This window comes from Acanthisitta chloris, unplaced genomic scaffold, assembly GCF_000695815.1.
Source record: "Acanthisitta chloris isolate BGI_N310 unplaced genomic scaffold, ASM69581v1 scaffold4908, whole genome shotgun sequence".
Taxonomy (NCBI): domain Eukaryota; kingdom Metazoa; phylum Chordata; class Aves; order Passeriformes; family Acanthisittidae; genus Acanthisitta; species Acanthisitta chloris.
This window is the reverse complement of record NW_008688553.1, coordinates 35978-63966: the sequence shown is the minus strand read 5'-3', so window position 1 is coordinate 63966 and position 27989 is coordinate 35978. Positions and strand designations below refer to the sequence as shown.

The 27989-nt window shown below is 38.9% G+C and overlaps 1 protein-coding gene across 2 annotated transcripts in view; it reads right to left on the bottom strand.

Annotated features, from left to right (window-relative positions):
* Positions 1-16217: 16217 nt before the first annotated feature.
* ATF2 (activating transcription factor 2) overlaps positions 16218-27989 on the bottom strand; it is a 38607-nt gene continuing 26835 nt past the window's right edge. For both annotated transcript variants that reach the window (XM_009081048.1, XM_009081049.1), the window contains 2 exons: positions 24242-24347; positions 16218-18900 (listed from right to left, as the gene is read on the bottom strand). In XM_009081048.1, the coding sequence (XP_009079296.1) occupies positions 18674-18900; positions 24242-24347 (333 nt within the window). In that variant the 3' untranslated portion in view covers positions 16218-18673. The remainder of the gene's footprint in view (positions 18901-24241; positions 24348-27989) is intronic.

Genomic DNA, 27989 nt, shown 5'->3' with positions numbered 1-27989 from the left:
GGCAGGTGTGCAGTGGGAAACCTGCCTTCAAGTCAAGGGCTTTGGCAGAGGACAGTTTGAAGGAAGAAGAATGTGTACTTAGGCTGCACCTATGATTAATGGTTCCAGTTCTACAAATACAGCTCAGGGTCAGCATGCAAATAAAATAAATTTTTTTTCAACAAGGCAACTAAAACATAAAGGTCTGTCTGAAAAACAGGCGGCTTACGCAGTTAGCTGCACACAGGTTTCCATGCTCAGAGTTATACCTAATCTGTTTTGTAGAGAACAGAAAGAAAAGATTGTGTGGGAGTTTTCAGTGTATTTAAATCTTGTTTAAGACACCATGAGAAACACAAGGGTTTATTTTGTCTGTGATATATTTCAAAACATCAGGTTTTATGTTGATATACTTTGCTTAGTGTGCAAAGTTAAAAAAATAAACATTTTATCCCACAGTGATCATTTTATTCTTTCCCAAATGAATTCTAGCATGATGGACCTGATTTCACAGAACATTTTCATTTTGCCTGTATAAAGTGCAAAAGTTTATTGAGCAGCTGGACAATTGAGAAATAGTATTTTAATTGCAGGGCTAAAAGAAGGTTAAAAACAGCAGAAAACTGGTTTTAAAAAAAGCATTAAAAATCTGCCATTCTGCCTTCATGATTTGACCTTTGTGTGCGTGGAGTGTTTTGCTTGGCCTTTTGGAAATATGTTGGATCTTCATAGAGATTTTTTTTTTCTTACATTTCCTGGAATTAAACCCCAAGCTTTCACTCCAACTTCCTTCAATTAAACAGCTCGGTTTTACTCTTCCACTCCTCCCAAATCCTTATTGCTGTCTACTGAACTGCATGTTTACATTAGAAATGCTTTCCTGTCCAGGGAGTGTAACACTATTTTTCATAATAGGCATTATCAATATTAGAGTTGTTAAGATCAGTCTGAGTGATTTGATTAGTCATGTCAATCATCTAATAATGCCTTTGCTATTAGTGCAGTTTTGGCTAAAACTTAGGGAAGTGTGTTGGTCATTTCAGTTTGTTACTGGAACCATGTTTTACTGTGCTGGGAAGAGTTCTGCAGCTGATGTGAGTTTTCAAAACAAATTGAGCTCAATCATAATTTCTAATTCAATTCTTTGTTTGGTTTGGGGGGATGTTTTGACCTGGGCTCTAGCAGCTTGCAGAGAACAGTGGCAGCTTTTGGAAGGAGTTCACCTTCAAGCTCGTACCCAGAGATCTCAACTAGCCCTCACAGGTGGTGGCACAAGAAAGGTGACATGGGTAGCAAAGAGTGTGTCTGTAAGGCAGTATGTACTGCCTTACCTGATGGCAGCTCTGGCTTCTACAAGGGCTAATAGTCTTAACACAGCAGGAAGAAACCGAAGGCACAAACAAGAATGAAAAATCAGCCTGGAGTTCATCAGGAGAAGGTCCCTTCCCCCACAGCCTCCTTTGAATGGACCTCAAATCCTCATGGAGATTTCTGTTTAACAACAGCATTATCCTAAAATTACATCATGCCTTATCAAGCCAGTACATCTCAGTGCACCAGCAATAACAATGATTTAACTGCAACTCTGGGAATTTCACTGGAAGAGAGCTGAAGCTTACTAACCAACCCCTGTTGCCTTGCAGAGGGATGAAGGGAGGGAATGGGGATGCTCAGGAGCAGCTGGGACAAAGCTCCCACCTGGCTCTGTTTGGCCAGACAGGCTGTTCCTTTGGCCAGACCCCAGCTTGTAGGTTTGCTCTTTTGCAGGGGAGAGCACAAAAGAGAACTCCATTGTGCATGACCTTGATTGAAATGGCATTGAGGATGAGCTTGGTGCCTTGTTGCCCTTTAGCCCCTGAAAAGCCTTTCTTTGCAAAATTGTCTTGTTAACATCACATTGTGTATAAAAAGCACTATTATACTTGCCACCTGGTAAGAATATTTAATGATGAATTTACAAAGTGTACCTCAAGGATAAAGTCTCCAGAAGAGAGAGAGACGTGTGACATGCTATTTTCTGACCTGCTCATGGTCAAGCAGGTTTCTTGCCTCATCTCCCAAACCTCAAGGCTCTTCAAAAACTGCCGTCAGTTACTACTGCTTCATTATTCATGGAAAATTGCGTCGCTGTGATTTGGGGTTGGTTTCTGGTGTTTATTTTCTTCTATTTTGACCCCTCTCCTTTTGTTGCCTTGCTCTGGGTGCTGAGCACCACAGGACCAGTGACCCATTTTCTAGTGACCTTTCTTTGATCCATCACCTTTGTCTGGGAGTCTGGTACAAAGTTGCTTCTAATGACCTGACATTTATTCTTCAAACCTTAACTAATTCACTAATCATATTGTGATAAATGAGATTTTTAAAATTAATCACTGACATTTTTAAAGATTTATATACAACTGTAAAGAAAGGTTTCCCAGCTAGTAAGTACAATGTTGTGTGAAAGGAAAAAAAGTCCAAGCTACCATAAATTAAAGCTGTCCTGCATTAATGGGAAGCAGTAAAATTTAAGACATGGTGAGATGTTACCTGATGAATAGGGGTAGCATCTTATCACAGTTAGTGTCTTCCTGCTGCAGACCCCCTTGACAGCAGGAAAACAGCACTTGGAGAAGCCTTGTCATGTGCAGAATTTAATTTAGCTTCTAAAGTGTAATTGCTGGGAGCTTGTGGGGCAGGCAGGGAGGTGGCCAAGGGCTGCCTCACCGAGCAGATCTAGAATTCACAGTGTTTGCCATGGAACATTTACTCCTTGGAAAGCCGCAAGGCAGATTTCCACCACTTGTTCAGTAAGAGAAATTCAATTATTTTAGCTAATTTAAAGTAATCAATAAAAACTTTGAAAACTGACTACCAATCTTTCTAGTTATAATTAATGTTTGTATAGATGACAGCTATCTGAACATAACATCAATCCTATCACCAAACCCAGAGTTGTCATTGCACGTTAACAGAATTTTGGATAATCTTTCTCCCTTTGATGAGAAAATTAGCATTTGAGCTTGTCTTTTAGATGCTGCTGTTCTTCATTATGAATGGCAAAGTCATTTAAACAGAATATTACCCGACACTGTACAGGCATGGTGGGAGAGAGAATCCCTGTATCAAGTACAGCAGCTATGAGCAACCTTTGCAAACCAGACAGAATCAGTGTTTTATTGGGATCTATGTTAGTCTGTAGATTTTGGTGGTCATTTTGTTTTCTTTTATCTATGGAGTACAGACTAGCAAAAGAACAGCTACTAGGAGGATTTGTATGTAGAAGTTCATGATCATTGCCAAAGAAAGTGAGATCTGTGTAACATACCCACCATACCTCCTGGTTTAAATCACAACTACTACATGAGAAACTCACATTTGGCATCCTGTCCTGATCCATAGGACTTGCACTATGTCCCATAACAACTTAGAGCAGTTTAGTACACAGTAGGTGGTGTACATCAATGAAATGAAGAATGGACTTAACACACCCTGTTTTGGCTCTGTGGGTCATGAACAAATGCTTGACAGAAATAGGTGACAATGACAACATTTGAAGTTGGATTTTTTTTCTGATTACAGGAGCAGTGGCACAAGGGCCTAAGAGGAAGCAGCACATGAGCACAGACTTAATTTTAAAACTAAAGCTTTTTGCTGGCCACCTAAAGATCATGCTGTGTTTAGATCGATGTTATGAGACATACCATTTTTGAAGGCACTGCATCAAAGGGAAAAAAGCTCCCTTTTGCCTATGGTACCTGAACAAAGTCCCTTCTAGAAGTATTCTGAAGGGCTTTTACATCATGGCTCCCACTTCACTGGATTTCCATGATGTGCATAATTGTGGAGAGAATTAACATCCTGAACAGGTAATATGGATAGGATATAGTTTATCTGTGTATCTTGGCAAAAATCGTATGATCTTAGACTTTGATGCTGACAGTCAGAGCTCTTCTCTCATAACAGATTCCAGATGATACTTAGAGCTAGCAATATCAAATCAGGCAAGGGACTAAACTATTTATAACTGCAAAAGGGCTTTTTTTTTAAAAAAAAAATTTGCAGCTGGTCTGAATGTACTTTAGCACCAGACTTTTTATGAGCTTTCTTACTGCTCATGTGCACACTTACTAGCATATCCCATCAGCATAGACTTCTAATATGAGATCAGCTAGTAATAAAATTATTAAAATACCAGGAAATTTCAGAATTGCTTGTACTTTAGCTCAGATATAAGAGCACGTATTCAGAGTTGCATTTTAAGATTCCTGTGCAAGAAACACAATATGTTTTTGATCGCTTGTTTTATTAAGTGAAATGAACAGCCTAATTAAAGAAATTCCAGGAAGTTTCTGCTTTCTGTCTCCTAGGGACAAGCCTCAAGTGTCAAAGGAGATAATACTGATGGCTATAAAACACCCAAGTGTGTTTATACTGGCTGTAAAATGCAGCTTAGAGCTTCTATTTAACTTTCATAATATTTCCTCTTTATACCATGCTCAGAAATTCATATTAAGGCATTAGTTGAAGTAGTGCTTGTATATATTTGAAAAACCTGGTAATTGCAAGTTAAAAAACAGAAGGCAAGCCGTTGGCAAAATAGTTTTAGAAATAAACTGTTATGACTATAATTTCATCCATAGGCACTCAAAACTAAGAACAAGTTAGCCATCAAAACATGAAAATCTGCAAGATACTTCTAGTCCGAACTTTCAAATTGTCTTTAACCCTGAGTGATGTCACAGTCTTTAACTATGAGCTATGTCACAGTGGTTCTTCGTGTTGAGACTTCTAGAGCCACTGGATCCACTAATAATAGACCCACTGTATGGGTTTGAAGAATTGTTAAAGAAATTGAACTTTCTCATGAGTAAGTTGTAGTTCTGAAGTGCTGTATAGAATCCTAGTGCTCTTAGTGCAATTATTTGATTATCTAATACCAGTCCCTCAAAGTGATTTCCACAGCCTTAGAGAAGTCAATGCATGTGTTACTGAAGCCAGTCAAAAATAATGTGTTTAATGAGGATATGTTATCCCATGCAACTTATTTCTCAGACAGAGCTGCATCTTCGAGGATACTTGGGGTTCTTTGAAATAATGGCCAAGTCTTAGAGCACACGAAACATTTAAGGATATTATAAGGCTCAGTAATGCACTTTACATGAACAAGTGCGTATGGGCTCCAGTAAGGCAAACTTCATCAGATTTGAAGTTGAATTATATGGGATAGTTTAGGAAATGGACTGTATGAATAAGAAATGAAGTTTGGAAATGTTCTGAGAATTTCCTGCTGCATAGACATAATGCAATCTAGTTACCAAGTGCCTGTGTAGAATGATCTTTACTGACTTGAAGACGCTCCTAATTCCAAGTCTTAGAGTGTTGAGATAGCAGAAGCACTAGATAACTAATTTGCAGGTCAACAAATCTCTGAGATGTGTTTACTTCCACCAGGAAGACTTTTGAAGGAAAATACAAAACCTTCCAAACTGAATGGGTGAGCACATGCACTAGTGGTACCTTTCTGCTTTATTGCACAGCTGACTCTGTGAGCAAACAGGTAATGGTAGCAGGGCACAAAAAGCACCAGAGAATAGTGTTGGAAACATCTTTCAAGACCAGCATTAGCTCTCAGGATTGCAGAGAGATGACATTGACCAAAGCAACTTCAAAGAGCTGAAGGAGATTCATTTTTTCCTCTTGATGATTCTAAAGTGTTATTGAAGGGATCGATAGCTCTTTCTCTTTAACAAGCTGTTCAAATCAAGTATTCCTGGGGAGAAGATAAACCAGTCCTGGAAGTAACAGATTTAGTTAGGATTTGAGATTTTTCACTATTCATTTGTTTATCTGCCAGTATCAGAATAGTTTTAGTGAACTGTAAGTTTACAACAGTAAGATTCCTTATGAAAAAAGAAAATGATCTGATTCCTTCTGAGCCCTTTGTCGTGGTTTAACCCCAGCAGCAGCCAAGAACCACACAGCCTCTCACTCACTCCCCCACCAGCGGGATGGGGGAGCGAATTAGAAGGATAAAAGCTACAAAAACTCATGGGTTGAGTTAAAGACAGTTTAATAGAGAAAGCAAAAGCTGCACACACAAGCATAGCAAAACAAGGAATTAATTCACTGCTTCCCACAGACAGGAGGTGTTTAGCCATCTCCAGCAGAGCAGGGCCCATCACGCGTAACGGTTCCTTGGGAAGACAGACGCCATCACTCCAGATGTCCCCCCTTCCTCCTTCTTCCTCCCACCTTATATACTGAGCATGATGTCATATGGTGTGGAATATCCCTTTGGTCAGTTTGGGTCACCTGTCCCAGCTGTGTCTCCTCCCAGTCTCCCATGCATCCCCAACTTCCTTGCCAGTGTGGCAGTACGGAAAGCAGCAAAGGCCTTGACTCCGTGCAAGCTCCGCTCAGCAATAACAAAAACATCTCTGCATTATCAACTCTGTGCTCCGCACCAAACCCAAACATAGCCTCATACTAGCCTCTATGAAGAAAGTTAACTCTACTTCAGCTCAAACCAGCACACCCTTTTAACTGTGCCAGAAAAGCACAATTTGTTATGTGGCCCACACAGAGAAATTTCTCTTTTCTTTACCTAATGTCACTGCTTTTTCCTGGGGGAGGAGGAGAGAGGAAAGGGAGAAAAAAGGTGTTATTTCTCTTTTATTTAATAATAAAATAATCATATCACATTTTGCTTACTGTTAACCAAGACATGTGGAAAGCCTCTCAACAAGGCTAAATGTCTAGCAGATGTCTGAGTCCTAAACTGGCAATGGCAGAGACTATTACTAAGACCTGATGACTTTTCAGCTCTATACACAGCAGTTTCATTTGAAACAAAATCAGAGATCAGATCACTGATCTTGCAGTTTGACTTGGACATCACCACTCCGAGCTCAGATCTGGAATTCAGCCTCATGTATTCAATTGTAAACTCATGCAATCCTCAGTCAGATATATAGGAAACTAATTCCTGGTTTAGTCCTTCCAACATTAAGTTCCTAGTGGTTTTCTACACACAGTAGAGTTGTGATACCAATGCTTTCAGCCTGTGCAAACATACTGACTTCAGAATTCAGAGTTTATCTGCAGCAACAAGTCACCGATAAGAGAAGCAGTTTCCAAAGACGGTTTGTGTTGGGCTTTTTTCTTAAAACCCAATAAGTCAAGAAAATATGTCTTGAAAAGACACAACCAAGCAAAGCTCTTTGGCAAACCCTGTACAGTACTGCAGGTAGACTCAGGCCCTCACCATTTCACTGTGGGTTGTGGCAAAGGTTCAACTGCCAATTTGTCAGAAAACAGCTCCTTTGGTCCACCAAGGGAAAACATCTCTCCTTTCTGCTCTCAGCTGGATGTATTTTCATGAAGAATGTGTCTTAAACTGTTTTAGGGGAACATGGGCCAAAGAAATCCAAATAGTTTATTCTCTGAGCATTCAAATCAAAAGCAACAATCCAGATTATAATATTATAGCATGTAATCGTTAGCCATAGAAAGACAAAAAATCCCACAAAAAACCAGTAAAAGTAACATTGTCTGTATGCTGCTGAGCTCTTTGAAGGAATGAGAAACATTGTGTAGGCACTGTATAATGTTTCACTTGCATTTGTATTTAGCTAGATCACTAGGAAAACATAGATGCAAAGTTCAGGTGGATCATTACTGATCAAAATGTTTTCCCTACCCTTTCTCCTTTATTTCAAGGTTTGATGGCGTGGCCACTTGCTCTTAAGATTGCTTTTCTTTCCTGTGTGCACAGCAGAACACCTTCCTTCTGAGTGTGGAGAATCATAACCTCTTTAAAGCATCCTCCTGCTCTGAAAACTTGTGAGTGAAGGGCAGACGGAGCCATAACAGCTGCAAGACTGCAGTTGTTACTCAGAGAAAGCCACTTTCTAGCTTTAAGAAATTGTCCCAGATCTAGGGATTTCCTCCTATTTTTAGCAAGAACAAACAAGACAGATTTCTTGATGCTTTTCAGACTGCATTTGCCATTGCTCCCCAAACTCTTCCTGTTCTATCTACCTAAACATGCCTCCATGACAATTTATTCCCACTTAAACCAGTGCTGCTCTAGTCCTGTTTCTGCCCCCTCCTCTTTCTCTGCAGCTGCACTGGCTGTTGGCCAGTGCCAGGGCCTGGGAAAATAACTGGCAGCATCCTAGAGGGATGGATGAGTGCATGAGTGCCAGTGCTGGCATCACAGCAAGGGCAGTGACCCCTGGGCAGCCCAGACACTCAGATGACCCTCTTGGTGAGCTGTGCTGTGAGTGCCCTTGTTAATCAGACTCTTTAGTTTGCTGCAATTTACTTCAAATGCCATACAAAACAAAAATCCAAATGAAGGATTTCTTTATCCAACCACTGACTCCTCCAGAGCCCACCAAACCTATGTCATGCCATCTTCATAGACTTCTACAATGACAGAATACAAATACAAAATACAAATACAGAATAAAAATACAGATTAGATTCCTGCCCCATCCTACAGGACACATCTCAGAGACACTCAGTGCAATGGACACTGACATTCAGTGCAATGGAATAGGGCAACACAGACCAGGAGATAGAGGAATTAAAATAGTGCAATGAAAAAGCAGACAACAACAAGGAAACCCCTATCACAATGAGGTGCAAACCCACAGAAGGATGAAACACTGCAGAGCTCTCTTCAGTCAGCTCTGTGTATGAAGCCAGAATATCTCCATTTTGTATCACATGCAGGCTGTGCCTGCTGGCTCCTATCTCCAGTTTCCAATGATGAATACATTGAAATAGAATTATGGAGTTTTATATATTTTTGCTGTTCAAGTGAAGTCTGTTATTCACCTCTAGAAGCCAGTTTCTGGTAGTTACTTTTTTAGGAGTCCATTCTAAAGGCCAAATTTGAGTTTTGTTAAATTTTTTAGGGTTTATATTCTACTCTAAATAGTCAAGTAGGCAAACTGTGCCATAGAGAAGCACATACCATTCCCTGGTAGTTCATTAGAAGAGCAAAGGGGATGTCCTCCCCTTAGCACCTTGGAGAATTTCCCTCTGGTTCATCATTCTCCTACCAGGAGAGAGACAGATGAACAGTCAGTGAAGTAGAGGTGGCTTTCAGTTCTTTTCATACAGCACCGGCCAAATTCTAGTTTATTATCAAGTAACAGCAAGGTGCAGCCTATCAACTGAGTATGAAATTTTAGTCAACCCTTAGCAGGGGAAAACTCCATGACCTGCCTGAGGTGAGGCAGCTGCAGAGGCAGGGAGTGAGCTCCCAAGCAGGTGAGCAGTGTGGTGTCTCTGCCACAGCCAGCCTAGGCTGGGGGGACTGTACCCTTCCCCAGCCTCTTTATCTTCTTCTCTCAAGAATTTAAGAATCCCACTACGTGCCTGAGAGTGTTGTCCAAACACCTCTTGAGCTCTGTCAGCCTTGGGGCTGTGACCACTGCCCTGGGGAGCTGTTCCAGTGCCCAAACACCCTCTGGGGGAAGAACCATTTTCTGATCTCCAGCCTAAACCTTCCCCTGACACAACTTCAGACCATTCTCTCAGGTCCTGTCACTGGTTGCCAGAGAGAAGAGGTCAGTGCTGCCCCTTCACTTCCCCTCATGAGGAAGTTGCATACAGCAATTAGGTCTCCCCTCAGTCTCTTCTCCAGGTTGAACAGACCAAGTGATCTCAGCTGTTCCTCTTAAGGCTTCCCCCCAAGGCCCTTCATCATCTTCGTTGCCTCCTTTGGACACTCACTAATAACTTAATATCTTTCTAATATTGCAGTGCCCAAAGCTGCACACAATATTCAAGGTGAGGCTGGACCAGCACGGAGTAGAGCAGGACTATCACCTCCCTCTCCCTCTGGCAATGCCTTGTCTGGTGCAACCCAGGGCACAGTTGGCCCTCCTGGCTGCCAGAGCACACTGCTGACTTGTATTCAACTTGTCATCGATGAGGACTCCCAGGTCCCTTTCCATGGCACTACTTTCCAGCATCTCATTACCCAGTCTGTACATACAGCCAGAGTTGTCCCATCCCAGGTGCAGAATCCAGCACTTGCCCTTGTTAAACTTCATATGGTTGGTGATTGCCCAGCTCTCTAACTTGTCTAGTCTCTCTGCAAGGCCTTTCTGCCTTCAAGGGAGTTAACAGCTCCTCCTAATTTTGTATCATCTGCAAATTTACTTATTAGTCCTTCAAGTCCTGTGTCCTGGTCACTTCTGAAGATATTGAAGAGCACTTGGGCCTTGATGATCCTCAAGAGTCCCTTCCAACTCTGATTATGCTGTGGTTCTCTGAAAATGTAGAATATCAGGAAAAGAAATATGAAAACTTGATGCGACTATAAACCAAGTATTTGCTCCAAGTATTCTGCAGTTACCACTAGATGGCATTTCCTTCCTGAGAAATTAGAAACTCCCACGTTTCCAATTTGTTACAGACAGCAGGAAACAGTAGGAAATGGAATTACTTACCTCATTCAGTTAATAATCTATTGTCTTGTATGAGCAAGACATCATTGACAAAATAAATTTCCTTTGCAAATTTATAAATCCCCTTTATTTAACTATAGCTTGTGACTCTTCAACCCTCTGCTCAGTAGGTACAGGTTTGAGCTGTAGTCAGCACTTACCAAAATCTCTTCCACACTTTTAAATGAAAGACAAATGTAGGCCAGTTCATAGGCCTTGAGCATGCCATGGAAATCTGCCAGAAACGCCTTGCTCCAGTAACTGTACACAGTATTCCCTGTGTTATTTTTGGATAAACCCTTAATACAGATTGCAGTACAAAACAGAATTCCCATTCAGGAACAGAGCTGTTACAGTTTGCTTATTAGGAAATAATAATAATATTCACTTATTATATTTTTCACCAGTTCCTTTTCATTTCAGTTTGTACAATCTGTGATGTACAAGGTGACATTTCCATTCTTAATCTTTGCAGAGTACAATGTATCATACCCAGAGGTGCAGTGAAGCTCTGCTGGGCACAACTTGGGGTGACATGGAGGTGACATCGTTTAACACGACACTGTTAGAGGTCTGTAAGCCTCAATGTCAGATCAAAACCAAGCAAGAGGATTTCCCTTACTCTGCAGCAGGAGACTGAGAAATGAACTATTAGCTTTTTCCTTAAAAGATATTAGAATACAGTTAAGTCTTACTTAGAGAAAGGTAAAACACCTTCAATAAATATCTGTAATTTAATTTTGTGTGTATGCAAATATTAAGTGGCTGGTTTTTCATTAGATCATCACAAACTCTGCTGCTCTGAGCATACAGCAGCCCGTTTAACAGTTCATCACAGCAAATTTCAGCAATCAGAATATCGACATATCTTCATTTCCTACTGGAATTCTTCAAGAACGAAAAAACCTAACAAAACCACAAAACCCAGAACAGAACCTGAAAGTTCCAAGTTTGCTCTTTGAAAAACAATAAAGTTTTTTAATGCTATATAAAACTCCATGCCAACATGTTTCAGAAATACGTGACTTTAAAGTGTTTTTTACCATATAGTCCATGTATCTGAAGTGTAGATCTCCTGCCAAGGTCTCACTCTTACCAGTTCTTCAGCTTCACCAACAGCCACAGTGGCAACTGCTGCCAGCCACGGACAGGGCCTGAATGGCTGTTGCTAGATTAGACAAATTATCAAAAGCTTTCAGAGTGGTGGTTTGTAGCAGCATTCAAATAACCCATAAACATTAGTATTGTAGATTTCTGAGCCCCTGTGAAGAGTAAAATGGAGAAAACATTCAGGATAAAACTTCTGTGCTTGGACTAAGCTACAGGAAGGCTCTAGGTATGGCAGTGTCTTCTGAGGAGTAACTTTGGCCCTTAGGAAGAAATGCAATATTGAGTGAGAAGGAAAATAAAGAGAGAAAAATCACTGGATCATGATGCACAGCTAGTCTGTGCACCACTTACATTTTCTGTGACTAAATGCTGCTTACTGACAGAAGCACTGATGGTGATTAGCAGCTGGCTAAATCAGATCTTGCTCGAGAAAGACTCATTATAGAAGGAACTTAATTTCAGTAGGATCAAATTAATCCTCACCTCTTCATAAAACAGGCACAAGTTTCTTTGAAGTTCTCAATGTACCTGCTTTGCTTTAAGTCAAATATGTTAAGAAATGTGGTACTGCAACATTTTAAAATGCTTTATATTGGTTTTGTAAGTATATACCTGCACCTTCTTAATTTTCAATTTAGCTTAATACTATTCTCCAGCAACTGGACTAGAATAAATCAATAGACATGTCAAGCCAAAACTTTACAATCTGTAAGTAAAGGTTTGTGTTGGTAACAATCTAACATGAGATTTTATGCACCTTCAGGAACATGCCCGGGTACTTGGCACATTATAAAGAGCACTTCTGTGAGGGCAGGGCATGTGCCCTCCTGCAACGTGTGAAAACATCAACAAAACCTAAACTTGACATGAAATTACAAGAGCAGGTAAAAATCATGCATTTCTTTCTTGAAACAAAACGGCTTTCCCAAGCCCTTTTAATAAGGAAAAGGACAGAGTTTATAGCTCGTACTTAAAATCTAAGGGAAGCATCCAAGTCAGTCTAATGTGTTTCCATCCCAAGAAGCCAATGCTGTGCTGTACAATAGGCAGAAGTGACAAATACAACTATGCTGTCAACTCAGAAACAGCATTTCAATTGTGTGGTGACTGGGAACAGAGCTCAAAGCTGCTTACACAGCTTTCAAGAATTCTGCATAATTTATAGAAGAAAAAAAAAAAGAGTAAAGTCCTATTCAAACCACAGGTCTGAAGAGCTTGGTTAAACTGTCAGATACAGGATAAAGAAATCTTTTACATATATCTCACATATGTGCAAGTCATAAATTGTAAACTTAATAGCTTAAGAGTCATTAAATAGTCAACAAAATGAGCAAGTGTTCAAAATGTTCTTCTCATCCAGTGAAATACACAGCATCTGCTCGGCATTTACAAGGATTATCTATTTTTCAGCAAAAAATCATTAGTCCTTTACAGCAATTCTGTTGCAAGAGAGGACAGAAAGCAAGAAAACTGAAATATTAGCCTTTCGCTTGCTTTCAAATCATAGCCAGGCTGACTGTAAAGTCTGGTGGCATTTTAGAGGCAACTGGAATGACTGCACTGCACATTATATCACCTTTAAGAGGGTTTTTTCCTCAGCACAACATTATGAATATCAGGATGTTCATACTACTTACCTCAAGTGAGACCAACACATTCCTAACATCACTGTAAACATTTAGAAGAACGAGATCATCACAGAATGCATCTTTGTGCCAGAGAAAAGGGCTGCTATAATTGAGCAGTGAGATGCAGCACCTTCTTGTTCTGAGAGAATAGTGGGCAATGGTACAGACTTTTTCTCCCCCTCAGTCTAATTTTCTCCATTTATTCAGAAAGTCAATTTATCTTGTTTGATGCTAAGGCAGAGGGCTCCTTCTCTCCTTGCTCACCTCCCTTTTCTCCTGATTAAAATCCCAGATGTAGCACCTAGGTATAATTTCCCATTTTATTTTTAAACAGAAGCAAATTAGTAGGCTTTTTGAAATAACTTAGTTAATAAAATGCATCAGCCCAGTCATTTCTCAAAGGCAGTATTTTTGCCCCCTGTAATGGTCTAGAACAAGTGATTCAGCTAAAGGGAGGGAAATACTATTTATGTACCATGGCATTACCAGCTTACGGCAAAACAAGAGCAGAACATTTTAGGCAGTAGGAAAAAAAATAGCTAAACACAGCCATCAGGCTGGCCTTGAGTGCATTCCATCCACCTGGGGACAGGCAGTATCAAATGGAGCTGTGATAGCTCGTGTTTGTACTTTGATGTGTTGAGATAGCCACAGGCAAGAGTGAGGCGAAGCAAACCAGGTTACCTGCAATCCTGCTCCTCTGAAGGTATCGATGTGCCAGCACTCTCACTCCTGAAGCTCGTCACAGCCCAGCACTGACAGACCTCCCTGAGCTAGAGTAATGTCTTTTAAGCCCATTAATTGTGAACTGGAGTACCACCAGACCCTGCTGCCCCAGGTGGTTACCATACTGCCTTCTCCCCACCCTTCTTTCTGCTATTGGTATTAAAACCAAAGAAAAGTTCCTAGAATCATCACTCCCTTTCCTTTGCTTCAAGCTATTTTGCACCTTTTATGCTTGTTACCATTTCTAGTTGGTCTATGCAGCTGAAGCACTTTTCTGATGAACTATTCATTCCCAAATTAAATTCTGTTACAGGTAGTTTATTTCAAAACTTAAGAACCTTCTCTCCTGTACCTCCCCTTCCCCCAAAAATGAATAGGAAAAGAGTGCTTGGAACAGCACACATCATTATAAAAATGGTAATAGAAGAGGGATAAAGGCTTAAAATAAAATCATTATACAAATTGCATCAAGTTTGTGTCCTATTATTCTATTGACAGCCACATGATTAGACAATAACACCACACCTAGGAAGTCAGAAACTCTTTTTGAAGAGGGTTGCACATTGCAGAATTATGAGGCCATCCCATACGACCCGCACTGGTCAGTTGTGCAGAGCATCTGTAATGAAATCTTTTGCAATGCTTAAAATCCTTCCATTCCTAAATATATACCTTTTAATATATCCTGGCTTAGGAAGATGTAAATATCAAGATATCATTAGCTTCTCATATCTATTTTAGCTGAAGAAGACAAGATACACACTGTGCAGATATTCCTTTACTGGCTACAAACTACCTGAAATGCAAGTTTGCTATAGAGTTAACCAAGGAGGAAGCAGTGTGAAAACCCAAGAAATTCCATACTAAATATATAAGCACTTTCTGGGACTCATCACACAAAGATTTTGAAGAGGAAGAAAATGAAGAAGGGTCACAATCTTAAAGAAAAAAAGTAATTTTAAAACCTGAAAGGAGACTTACCTTTAAAGAGTATGAAACTCAGAAAATGTCATGATAGTATCATCTGAACCAACCCTAGTGTCTTACACAAGACATGGGTTAAATAAATCGTACCTGTATTACTGCTGATATAATTGTTAAAAGGAAATGTAAAGACTATTCAAGCCAATCTCACACTCACTGCTCAGCAATGTAAATGAGCACAGTTCAAATTATGTCTCTACTGAGGGAAGCAACAGGCAGCATTTAAATGCAAACAGCCTTCATTAGACACATTGTCATGAGTATATTAATCATGTCAAGAAGCATTGCTGAAGTTTCCTTCAGTGCAATTTACCATACCTTACTTTATTAGGATGCACTTAATTTCACTATGCTTTCTCCTCATTATCATTTATGATGACCAATTAAAATGTTTGTGCCTCTCTCTAAGCAAATTACTTCTGTAATTCAGGTAGCTGAAATCACTGCTCATCCCACTCTTCTGTCATCTCCTTCCCTCAGTGTAGTATCTCTCTTTGTCCAGCCTCTAGTAGCATATTAAAGACAAAAAGCTTACTTGGATTGAACAGTTAAGATATAAACCCAGTGTTTTACAGCACAGACATTAAAAAGTGGGTTGGTTCCCCCCCCACCCTCAAGTATCCCTGTTATGCAGTTGTTTTCTTTCCCTTGGAGTGACAATCATAACTCATCTAGTCAGCAAAAGAACACAATGAAGCAAGAGGCCTCAGGCATTATTCTCATGTTGGGCTGAAAGTTGTGTGCAGTTTAACTTCATTTCCTTTGGTCTACACGTGCTACAAATGCAAACACAGAACAACTTTACCCTTTTGTTTTCTCCAAAGCCTCCAGACTGGGGTTCTGTCAAGAGCTTTTCAAGTGGTAACAGAATGTGCCACCCCATCTATGCTTCCAACATCCACAAATAAGCCCAAATCATTTTTACTATTCTAAAGCTCAGGCAACTGTGAGCTGCTCATCTGACTGGAGTTGTTATTTCCTGGGTTCATGTATATTAAAATAAGATTAAAATAGCTGGAAGTTAGCTGGAAATTCTGAGTACACACAGTGCTTTTGCTGTGGAACTCGGGGCAACCAGAAATGGCTGAGTAACATCTGGGATCACCAAGCTCTATTTATGAACTCATTTATCTGTGGATTACCTTGGGCTCCTGGAACTAATGATGCAAGGCTTGTTCCTCAGAAGCTGCTGGAGCTCAACTGCAGAGCAATGGAATTTGCCTCATTTTCTAAAGAAAGGAATGTGTCCTTGTTTACATAACATTACTTTGACATTACAGTAATGACTTCCAGAAAAACACTGCTAATTGCAAGGATGAAGAAATAAGTCTGAAGACAAGTGCTGCCTTTTAGAACAATTATAATTTCATTAAAATAGGAACATAACTTAAAGATAGATTTTATTCTCTTTGATGATTTACTCATGCAAACTGCACATAAAAGAAAACAGTACAGTTTGTGAAACATGTCAAATGTAAAGACCCAAAATGCTAAGTACAGAAGTAGTGTGACATACGTCTCAAAACGGAATCCATGATAGTACTGCTAGTACCTTTTCTCTACTTGCTGAACACAGATTTTAATGGTTCTTTTTTCAGCCCCACTGTTAAATCCATTAACTGTTTACACATCTCCTATACACTTATGTAGACTTATTTTACAAGCGCAACAGTTTTGTTATAAAAAACTCCACTTATATAAATATGATTTAAAAGCCTTTGTGTTTAGGAGAGCAAATTATAGTATAATCAATGAGGCCTTATCTAGTCCACCAAAACTACAATGAAAAGTGACTGTAGAGCTTTCTTGCAGAATTCACATATTGTGCCTTTGCAATTAATTTCCTTCTCACAAGAGGTCCATTGTATTTCACCATCCTGGAAATGGTCAATAACTGTTACAGCTTTTTAGCTTGAAACTGGGAAAGTAAGACTTTTAAACACATGAGGTTATCAACACAACTTTCTTAAGTTTTAAAATACAAAATATTTAGAATCCCTATTATTTTCATGCTTAAAGCCCTGCAATGATACATATATGACTTAGATACTTCTTTGTCCAGTTTTCATTATAGTATGGTTGTATATATATATATTGCAGAAATTATGAGTTTCCCATGGATCAATTACATTTTTAGATTGAAAAATGAATCAAATAGAAACTTGATGGCACTGACACTTAAAAACACATGGTATAGTGTGGAGAAGGAAGAGCAAATGAACTACACAACCCATTATAAATGCATTAAATCTTTGTTATATACATAATGTAGTCCTGCTTTACTGCCAGTTGCTACTATGCATCTGTTTTTGCTATTATACAAAGTTTTCTGACCTGAAAGCACACATCTACGTTTTTTTAAAACAACTTAATCTATTGTAAAATATTGTATTGTATTTTGAACATGAGTACAGAATCAAAATAGATAATGGCACGTTTAAAAAAAAACTCAATATCCTACAGATGATGGGATAATGAGAAAAAAGTGTACCTACAATCATCTCATCAGAAACAAACTACGTCATGGAATGTTAGTTATCCAAGTTCGCACAGTAAATAACATTTTAAAACTGCAATCACCTATCAGCCAGCATCACAATGAAGGCATCTTTAAACATTCAAGCAAAAGACTGCTGGCATTAACTACTGAACCATTCTCACGCACACACCACACACACCACGTTAGAATTACATTGTTTCCAAGATACGGTAGATACTGATTTTTTTTTTTTCCACAAGAAAGGTATCAAAATTTTTGCTACTAAAAGATGACAGTGCTTACACAAGAATTAAGTACAAGTTAGCTTGCAAATACAAGACAATGACAAAAAAAAAAGTCGAGTTGTCTGAAGAAGGATTTTAGGCTTTTCTGGCATCCAAAACCATGAGTAAACTCCTTAGTCTGCGACTCAAAAATCCACAAAATATCGACCTACTTTGGAATACTTAAGTATTCCATATCTGATAACCCTGTATTTTACAATATGCTTACTGGTTTCAGCCTTGCAACAAAGGGTGGATATAGGTATCTATTCTGACTGGAGAAATAAAGCTCTCCTCCCCCCAGAAAGAAAGTGTTGGAGTGGAAAACACCCACCTGACATCAATTTAAAATTAAAAAGAAATCTATCTAGTAATGATCCTCCTCTAGGATTGGTATGTGCATAAGAGTACTGTATCTCATATACTGTACTGGCCCTATTAAACAAATTAAAAACCCCAACAGTTAAAAGCCAACCAAAATGCTGTACATAAAACAACCCAAATGTTCTTCTCCCAATGTTCCTCCTCTCATAATGTGCAAAACAACAAAAAGGCAAAAAGACTAAAAGCAAATTTACTGTTACTGTCTTTCTCTTGCCTAGTGCTTTATGACCTTGCTAACATTACAAAGTCAATAGGGACTATGCAGAACTTTGGTATAAAAATGTCACATAATATTACTATCACAGTCTTGGGGATGACCTTTAGTAATTCCCCCCAATGTTTGTTGAAATAATACCAAATTAAAAATGAAATAAACCACATTGTACTGTACACGCACTTTACACATTGAGCACAAAAAATAACTAGTAAAACTAATTCTTAAAGAAAAAAAAAAAGTCTTTTGCAAGGAGACCAGAACTGATGTTCCGTCTCATCTCCACCTGCCAATCATTAAAGCCAAATTGAAGTTGGACTTTTAAAAATGAATCATTTTAAGCTACAATTTCTCCTAGATGGAGACTGGTCTTTTGTTGGTTTCCCTTTAAAGTCACAGATGTGTATCTAAGAAACTGATGCAATGCAAGTTTTTAATCAACTTCCTGAAGGCTGGGACTGGGAGGGAGGTGCCACGACGATCTGGGAAAGCACCGGCTCTGTGCTCTGGTCTGCCATCTGCGTCAGAACGGAGGTGGCCACGGCTTCGGCCTTGGAAGTGGAGCTCACGCCGTTGGAAGTGCTGACAGAACTGTGCTGAATAGCTTCTGTGTGTGGACTGCTTGGCACTGATATGTCTTCTGAACTGTCATCTTTATCTGCAGCTGAAGAAGAGAAATGAATGTGTTTTGTCCCCTGGAATGCACACCACAACATGGGGACAGCAATCATCCCCTGAATAATTACAACTCATGCTGTAATCCAGCACAAACTGCAAAACAATGATTTTCAATTCTTTAAAAGAAAATATGACTTTGTAAGCAAAAAACTGGGCTACAGTATAGACTACTCAGCAAACCAGAACATTTTCACATCTTCAAGGCCATGATTAAAATTGCCTGATTCCCTGCCTAGTGAATCAGCTGGTGGGTACCACACCTAATCCTAATGATGCATATTCATGTCAATAAGCAATATTCAGAGACTAAAAATGCTACCAGACCTCTTGGTTCTATATGAATTTAGATTCTTTAAGATCTAAAGAATGCTTTAGATTTTTAACATATGCTATTTACTGCACACTCACAAAAAAGGATTAGTTTTAAATGCTACAGGCCAGAGATAGAGAGGAAGTTAAAGCAAATCATTATCTTTTAGCCAGGTCTTCCATTGTTCTGTCTCCATTAACATGTATGTTCTTAACTCAAAAGAAATTTCTGTAATAATATCACAGTGATAAAGAACATGAGAAAGGTTTGATTTTCTGACTTTGATGGGCTCAGGAAGGCCCTATATGCAATGGGAAAATAGTTATGAGAACACTTGTGATCACCAATGTCCAATAGAAGTGTTCATATCATCGAACAGATGAACAAACATACTGTGCTGAAGACACAAATGCACATGATTCAGGTGTTTTCAGATGCCAGGGGCTAGAGGTGGGGAGCTTACAGCAGGCAGGTGGTAAGACATACACCTAACACTGGTTCCTTGTCTGGAAGCACAAATCCTTGCAATAACAACAAACCAATACTAGAAATGAGGTGCCACCCTAAAGAATAGCTATTTGGATTTTGTTCCGTGTCATTCCTTATGTAGCCCTAACTTTACAGGAATAGTGGCCAAAAACTGCATAAGAAACTTCACATGAATTAAAACCAAACAAGACAATCTACTCAATGAATATAGAAGATACTTCAAAGTCACCTCATTACAGAGATGACTTCTTTTGTTAAGCCTGAAGACTGGGAATAAAGAGCAAAGGCTTTCAGAACAACACAAAGTCATTCTGACCTATTTTTTTCTTACTTGACCAGAGGATTGCCAGGCACAGGACTGTGGTTTCAGGAGTGCAACTGATACATACCAGAATCATACTGTGGCTAACGATGTTAAAAATTAAAAAGCCAAGGCATTTTGGCTTTTTAATGGCTCCCCCAGCTTTGCCTCAAATCAAGGAAACTGCATGGTCCAAATTAGAAATCAAACTACAGAAGTAATCCTTACTGTCTATTAGAAGGCTGCAAATTAACAGACCTTATTACATGAACTTCCCTGAGGGCTACATAGCTCCTAGTTTGACTGCGTCATGAGGAACAAGACCTTCTGGAAATGGAACACAACATGTGCTAGACTGAGCTACAGAACACAACTAAAGACAGTGAAAAAGCAGAGACTTCTGAGGATGTACTAAAAAATATCCCTTTCCAGTAGTCAAACATTGCTTCTATTTGCTTCTTAGCATTGCTTACCAATAGCTTTCAGTAGGGTAAGCAGAGGGATTTCAGTCTTCAGAAGAAAACACCCACCAAAAGCAAAATGGGAGTGAGTACACAGCATTGACATGTGATCCTGAACTCCCTTCAGTTCCTGATAATCACTACAGAGGAAGCCTCATGATAATTCTCATGAGGCCAACTCAGGGACTATAGAGGGATTCAAGCCTAGAAATGCTCATTTCCAGTGAGTTGACCTCTGTGAAAATGCCCTACAGTCACTGAAGAAATGTTGTCTCTCCAGAACAGTCTGCAGAAACATAGTGGTTTGAGAGGTTCAGATCATTCAAGGCCTGATACTGGTTAGTCACCTTCTACCATTTCTTTAAAACTACCTAGAGAAAGAAGACAAAACTCCCTATTTAACACCACCTCTATTCATCTTCCTTTACACTCAGTTTTGTACAAATGCTCTCAATATTATGATGTCCTTTCCAAAACATGAAAAAATAACTAAAACCCCCTTCACTTTTTTCTTCTTTTTTTTTACAACTCTGAGTTTCACAACACATTTTCTTCTCACAAGTTTTCACCTTTTTCCTACTATGAGTCCAGAAAAAGCCTGAGAAAATATAGGGAGTGTTACATAAGACTTTCAGAAGTTTTCTGGTATAGAAGAGAACACTGAAAATAAAGGAGCAGCATCTAGATTTCTTCTACACACAGCATTTTCCCTACCATGGCTGAAGAAGCTTTTGGAATCAATAGCATCCTTTGAGAATAAAAAATTTAAGCTGGCTGAATACCCATACATTGTAACAGAAATTCATCCATACTAACTCAAAGCACAACAGCCATTTTTCTGGTTTCTGTGCGCTGATGACACTCTCTTTTGAAGCAATCATAAGACTAAGCAAGGAAAACATGATCCCCAGAACAATCTTAGAAGAAGAAAGGGGTACCTGCACTGTTGTGCTTTTCACCTGGCCTGAGAAAAAAAGGTGCCTAGGAAATTCAAAAGATCATAAAAGCAAGTTCCAAAAACACCCCGAAAATTGATAGATGATTTGTGTCTGTTTAAGTGCATAATACATGATAGCCCATCAAATTCTGGACCTAGCTGTTAGAACACGCTCATCACTGTCTAAACTAGTACTGCCTAAGCAGGGCACAATATTTGCAGCCCAGAAACCAAGCAAATCCTGGGCAGCATACAAAGGAGTATGGCAGCAGGTCAAGGGAGGTGATTCTTCCCCTTTACTCTGCTCTCCTGAGACCCCACCTGGAATACTGCACACAGTTCTGGTGCCCTCAGCATAAAAAGGACATGGAAGTGTTGGAGCAAGTCTGGAGGAGGCCACCAAGTTGGTAAGAGGACTGGAGCATCTCCCCTACGAAGACAGGCTGAGGAAGTCGAGGCTGTTCAGCCTGGAGAAGAAAAGGCTGGTGGAGACCTCATAGCAGCCTCTTCTCAGTATCTGAAGGGGCTCCAGGGGAGCCACAAAGGGACTTTTCGTTAGGAACTGCAGTGATAGGACAAAAGGTAACAGATTCAAATTGAAGAAGGAGAAATTCAGGCTACATTTTTTCCTATGAGGGTGGGGAGACACTGCCCAGGGAAGCAGTGGCTGCCCCAACCCTGGCAGCGTTCAAAGCCAGGCTGGATGAGGCCTTGAGCAACCTGGTGTGGTGGGAGGTGTCCCTGCCCATGGCAGGGGGTTGGGACTGGATTATCTGTAAGGTCCATTGCAACCCTTAAAATTCTATGATTCAGCACTGCAGGAGCTCTGTAAGCTGCAGTCTTCAATTTAATTCCACAAAGACAAGACTGTTAAACCACTCACTACATTTTTTAAGCAATTTGACTTTGATTACTTGATGAATATGTTTATTTAAATATACATTACAGGAATAGAATTTTCATGAATATATTAACTGAAACCATTTTTTCCTCTCATGAATTGCACCATGGATTTGTCACTTAGCCAACATGCTTTCCTTCCAACATTCACGGAGGTGATGTGACAAAATCCTTTCAGAGGGATGGCATTTCTCCTATCATTCATGTTAAGTTTTTAATTTCAAGAGATTTTCAAGAAACGAGGTGAGCTATGCTTCCAATCTCCTTGCATAGTATCATTTTTTCCTAAAATGTAGGCTTTTGCCAGTAATTACTATTTTAGTACTGATTCATTTTGCATTCTTTCATAAATCAGAGCATTATAGCCCTTTTCTGAGGGCAGAAAACAAGCATTACTAAACAGGCCATTTGCTGATTCTTCAACAAAGAAATCCTTCGCATGGAATCAGTTTGCCAGTTTATGACTTATGATTAAATATTTTTCATGCCAGACACACACATCCCCAACACAAAATTCAAGAAACCTACAGTTTTTTCAGTTTGGTTGGGGTATTTTTTTGAAAAACCTTGCATGCATAATGTTATCCTCTAGTAGCTTCCACATGAAATTATGTTGTTCTGTCAGATGGGAGCCATAATGGCCTCATCCCTGCAGCAATCATTGTTAATATAAATCCCAAACATATTTCTATACTGCTCCAATTTACTCCAAGATGCTATTTTCTGTCTTGTCAAAATGACTGGAGATCAAAGGACCAAGATTTATAAGCTCAAAACTGACAAAATCAGTATTCTAAATATATATCTGGCAATACAGAGTTGCTAAATCTCCTGAATCTTTTAAATTAAAAAATATTGCCCATTCTGATGAAATTGCTTACAATGACTACAAGTAAAGATGGTGGCCATTAAGTTTTATCGCAAGCACCTGAGGATCTGTTTGCATGCAATACAAAATGTTCCTTTATTCTCCTGAATTACTGACACTGGCAAATTAAAATGAAGTGGCTACATATGGCAGAAACAATCTTCACATTTACAAATATCTTGAAATATCACTAAATCATAAAAACGAAAGCTGTGGGTTATATATTATGAATGTTGCCTAATGCATTCCCAGCTCAGTTATTTGTAACAAATTTGTGTACAATGGACAAAATTGGCCATTTATTCTCCAGCAGCCAGCAGCTGGTTCTGGCACTGTGTATCACAGCCGAAAAGGAAGTTACAAGTCAGAAAAGCATAATTAACCTTTAAAATGCTGGAAGGATGAAAAAACATCAAATGAACAATGTAAAGGAAAAACACGGATTAGAAAAAAATTGCTGCTGAAACTCTCAGTACTCCCTTCAGTATCAGAACTGCTTTTAAAACCACCCTGTTTATGGAAAAGCCGTCGCTTAACGTGGGAATCCAAACAATCAAGAAGACGTTGTACAGTAGGAGCCATGAACCTGCATCTGATTATTTTAACGGCTTGACTGATCCTGGATGTTATGGTAAATGAGGACAGCTGTTATATTACCTCTATGGAAATCTCATTATGATGAAAGAAAGAAACCCAGAAGGACCTTTCACTGTACTAGGCTAAAATTAAATATAAAAAATGGTTTATCATGTGCTCTTAATACTTTAATTATATTTTCCAAAGCAGGTGTAGTAACCGATAGTCCTTAAATGCTAATTATCATCTGCATTTATTAAACCAACATAAAACCTTCAATGATATGCAACACTTCAACTTCACAATATATTTCTAAATATCACATATTAATTCCTGTCTTCCAATAACCTTCAAGATTAAAAAAATCTTTACTGTAATATATGTAATATTAGAACTGCACTTCTCAATTTTAATGCTCATTCAGTTCACTTTGGCAGTATTTCATTGATGCAGCCTCAGGCTATAGGTAATGGAACATTACTCACTATGATAGCCAGATTTCTTCTGCATGGCGGTTACAGGGCAATCTTTATGAGCCAGAAGAAGCTGTTTCAGCTGTGCCACTTCATTTCTCAGCAGGGTGACTTCATTCTAAAGGAGAAGAAAGTTATGTACTTTACCAGGCTCAAACTACACACGTTTTGAAGGTAAGTATTAAGTTTTATAGGATCTTCAGTTGTTCATTTAGGGGTAGCTAAAATACAAGAAGTTTCCATTTGGTATATATTGCAAAAATGTATGTTTCTTTTATCTCGGAAAATTAAATACTAGCTGAAACTTGGCTAACTTTATTTTATGATTTTCTTTAACTAGGAAGTGGTTTTTTTTTAAAAAATACAACATATGTTTTTCAGTTTGCAAATGCAGAGTCTACATATAATCTCATTCACATGATCCAGCTACTGTGAGACTCTTCTGGAAGGTTTCGTGATGAATTCTAATCAGAGTAAACCTACATTTAGCTACACATATTTGAACAGATGCCACAGCTAACATTAAAAAAGGGAAAAAATATAAAATAAAATCAGCCAGTTCAGAATAATTTTTTGTGACTATATTTATACTTGGACTTCAAAAAAGAAAATGGTGTGCACTGGAAAATAATTTAGCAAATATTTGTTGATCTCCAGATTAATTTTCTCTTTGGCAGCCATACATAAACGTGTGGTATGAAGGAATCATCAATAATAATGACAGAACCCTGAGATGTAAGTTTATGTCACTGAAGTGGAGTGCAATCTAGACGACAGCACCTGCAGAATCTAGCAACTGGGTTCATTTCCAGACTCTGCATTTCCAGTGTTAGGTGACCTTGAGCAAGGTCATTTTACTGCTTTGTGCTTCACTTTCCTCATTTGTAAAATGGTGGACAGTGATACTTACCTTCCCAGTCTGGTGCCTATAATGAGAAACACTACAGAACTGCATTCCATGTGACAATCCAAATTAAGAACAGTAAGGCATTTTGATAGACCCCTTTTCCCATTAAATAGTAGAAAACTATTTATGAATTAAGTTATCTGTAATGCTTTGTGATCCTCACAATATGTTTTTCATGCGTTACTTTATTTGACATATAAATCCTTTCCACTGATAATTGAAGTTACTTCAACTATAATAACCTTTGCACATTAGCATGATATACCACACGTGACAATTGTTTGGTAAATGCTTATGTTTATGCATAGGAGCAAGTTAAAGAAAAAACCAACAAAGGAAAATTGGATTGCAACTAAAATTATCTGGAAAAATAAACCACAAGAAAGTCAACCTATTTACTTGCAAGCTAGAAATAAGACAATGCAGTCAGAGATGAGACGAATTACAAGTAAAAGGATTGCTAAGGAAAACAGTTTTTAAGAACAGAACTTATTAGATTTAATTACACTAAGTAACTAAAATACCAGATTGTTAAAAGAAAAGCTCCTCTGTTCTCTCTCTCCATATAGAACAAGGCGACAAATTCCAAGCCTTTATACTTGCAAAATCCTCTTAAACTATTAAGGACTCCTTTTCTATTCAGTCATTTCGTTTTGTCAAATATCTCTTTCAAAAACTCTGCATTAACAGCAAAAGCTGAACGATGCCAAAAATATGACTCCACAGACAACTTTAATGAAAGTAAAATGTGATTACGAACAAAACAGCTTGCAACGAAAGAAACCCAACCAAAAGCCCCACAAATTCTCTACCAGCTGACATTACATGTCCTGAAACCTTAGGCTGTTAAGAAAGCAAAGTACTACTGCCTCCAGCTCTCAGTCTCCCCTTAGTTCACCACATTATTTACTGAGGAGCCACAAATCTGGATGCCAAGCAGGCAGCTGCACAGAACTGACATTGCTGGGCAAGAACAAAATGTGTTTGATCTAGTTTGGAGATGCTTCTTGATAATCTACAGAAGCAACAACATCCAAGACTATGAAATATAATTCTGTTAGTTCAAAGGAACATTAGCAAAATAAGTGATCAGATTGGGGAAAGGTTCTCAGAAACTTTCTACCTTGTCTCTCACGTTTTAAGGAAGAATTTTATACGCACACAGCACGTATAAGTATGAAGTAGGTGTTTATCTGTGTAAGTAAAATCACTGTTTATGAAAATTCTAAAAATGTTTCTATATTAACGTCAGCTGTACCATAAATAGTAAGAATGTTGCTAGCATAAATACAAAAAGCAACACTGAATATCTGTCCTGGATCCTCAGAATGCTGACTTGAAAAAAATGGAACAGCATTCCTATATTTATAAGAAAAGGCTGAGGTGATCTCAACTGCAATGCTCACTGTGTGCTCCACAACATGAACACTTGTGCCAACAGTGCTCCATGCAGTGCACACATCACTCCTGAACCCAACAGTTATGCCTGCTACATACACTGTATGTAGAACATCACAAAGGCCATCTATGGCTGCACATATTACCAGTAACTTCCACCAGTAACTTCTAACTGGTAAAAGAGGGTTGTTAGAACCAATTCCTATATATTCCAAGTTTTTTACCTTGCTTGTGACACTAGCAAGCTTTTCCATCTCATACAAAACACATTAATGTTAACGTGTGATGGTCATTAACATGCTGAAAACTGTCTGACAAGAAACCCATGGAACAAACGCTTCAACAGTTGGCATAAATAAAGATTATTTCGAGTTTTCACTCTGAAAGGTCCTCCTCATTAATGAGATATTGAGTCAAGTGTAGGCATCAATATTCCTTTAAATAAGCTCACATGCTGTCTAGGAGGATTGTTATCTTTCCACATTGCAAAATGTGCTAACATGAGAAAGGAGGTTTCTGGAGGAAAGCATATTGACTTTTACCTGCAGTCCATCATTCAAAAGATGCTTTCCCTTCTGTGTTCTCAGGAAAGTACACCACACAGTGTATGATACGTTCTTCTGTCTCTGCCTATTTCTCCCTGCATCCAAAATGTGTATGTAATAGTGTGGCCAGATTAACCCTTACTCAGCAAGGTATGGGACAATATTTGTGATACAAATATTGTCAGAAGTATCATCAGAGACAGGCAGATGTAACTTCTGGGGATGGGGATTGTCTGTGGCTGAGCTAAAAAGTGCTCCTCTGGTTTCTTTTTGTACAACTTTCCATATGGGAAAGGATCTTTACTTAGGGACATACTTTCATCATTTAACCTTCCTAAAGCAGCTTCTGCAGCATCAGTACAAACCATCATGACTGCTGCTCATTTAAAACCTAGAGTGACCTTGTGAGGAAGACAGGCCATTCTTCTTCTAATACTGCACCCTGTGAGATTATCAAAGCAACAGGCACTAAATACAGACCATATAATGCCCTTTGGCATCTGATCCTGCAATACAGCTGAGCAGTGACTGTGGACACACTGTCAATACCTCCTTAGTAAGTTATACATCACCCTATACCCTGCAAGATTTGTGAAAGGCACAGAGGCCACATGAGGTGATGAGTACAATTGAAGATTAAAAAAAAAAGTCAACACATTAGTAGAAAACACAGTCCACAAAAATCAAACGGCAAATCAATTTTAAAAGGTTGGAAACATGAAACAAACTTACATAGCAGAGCCTATAGCAAAGACAGCCAACCTAACCTATACATATTCGTGTGAGGTAATAGACAGAAATTTTCTCTTAAGCAAAAATTTGAAAAACACACTTAAAAAGGAAATTGCCTTCAAACATTTAAGAGAAGAAGTTGGCAGAAGTTAATCTAAGGAACAAAATATATACATCA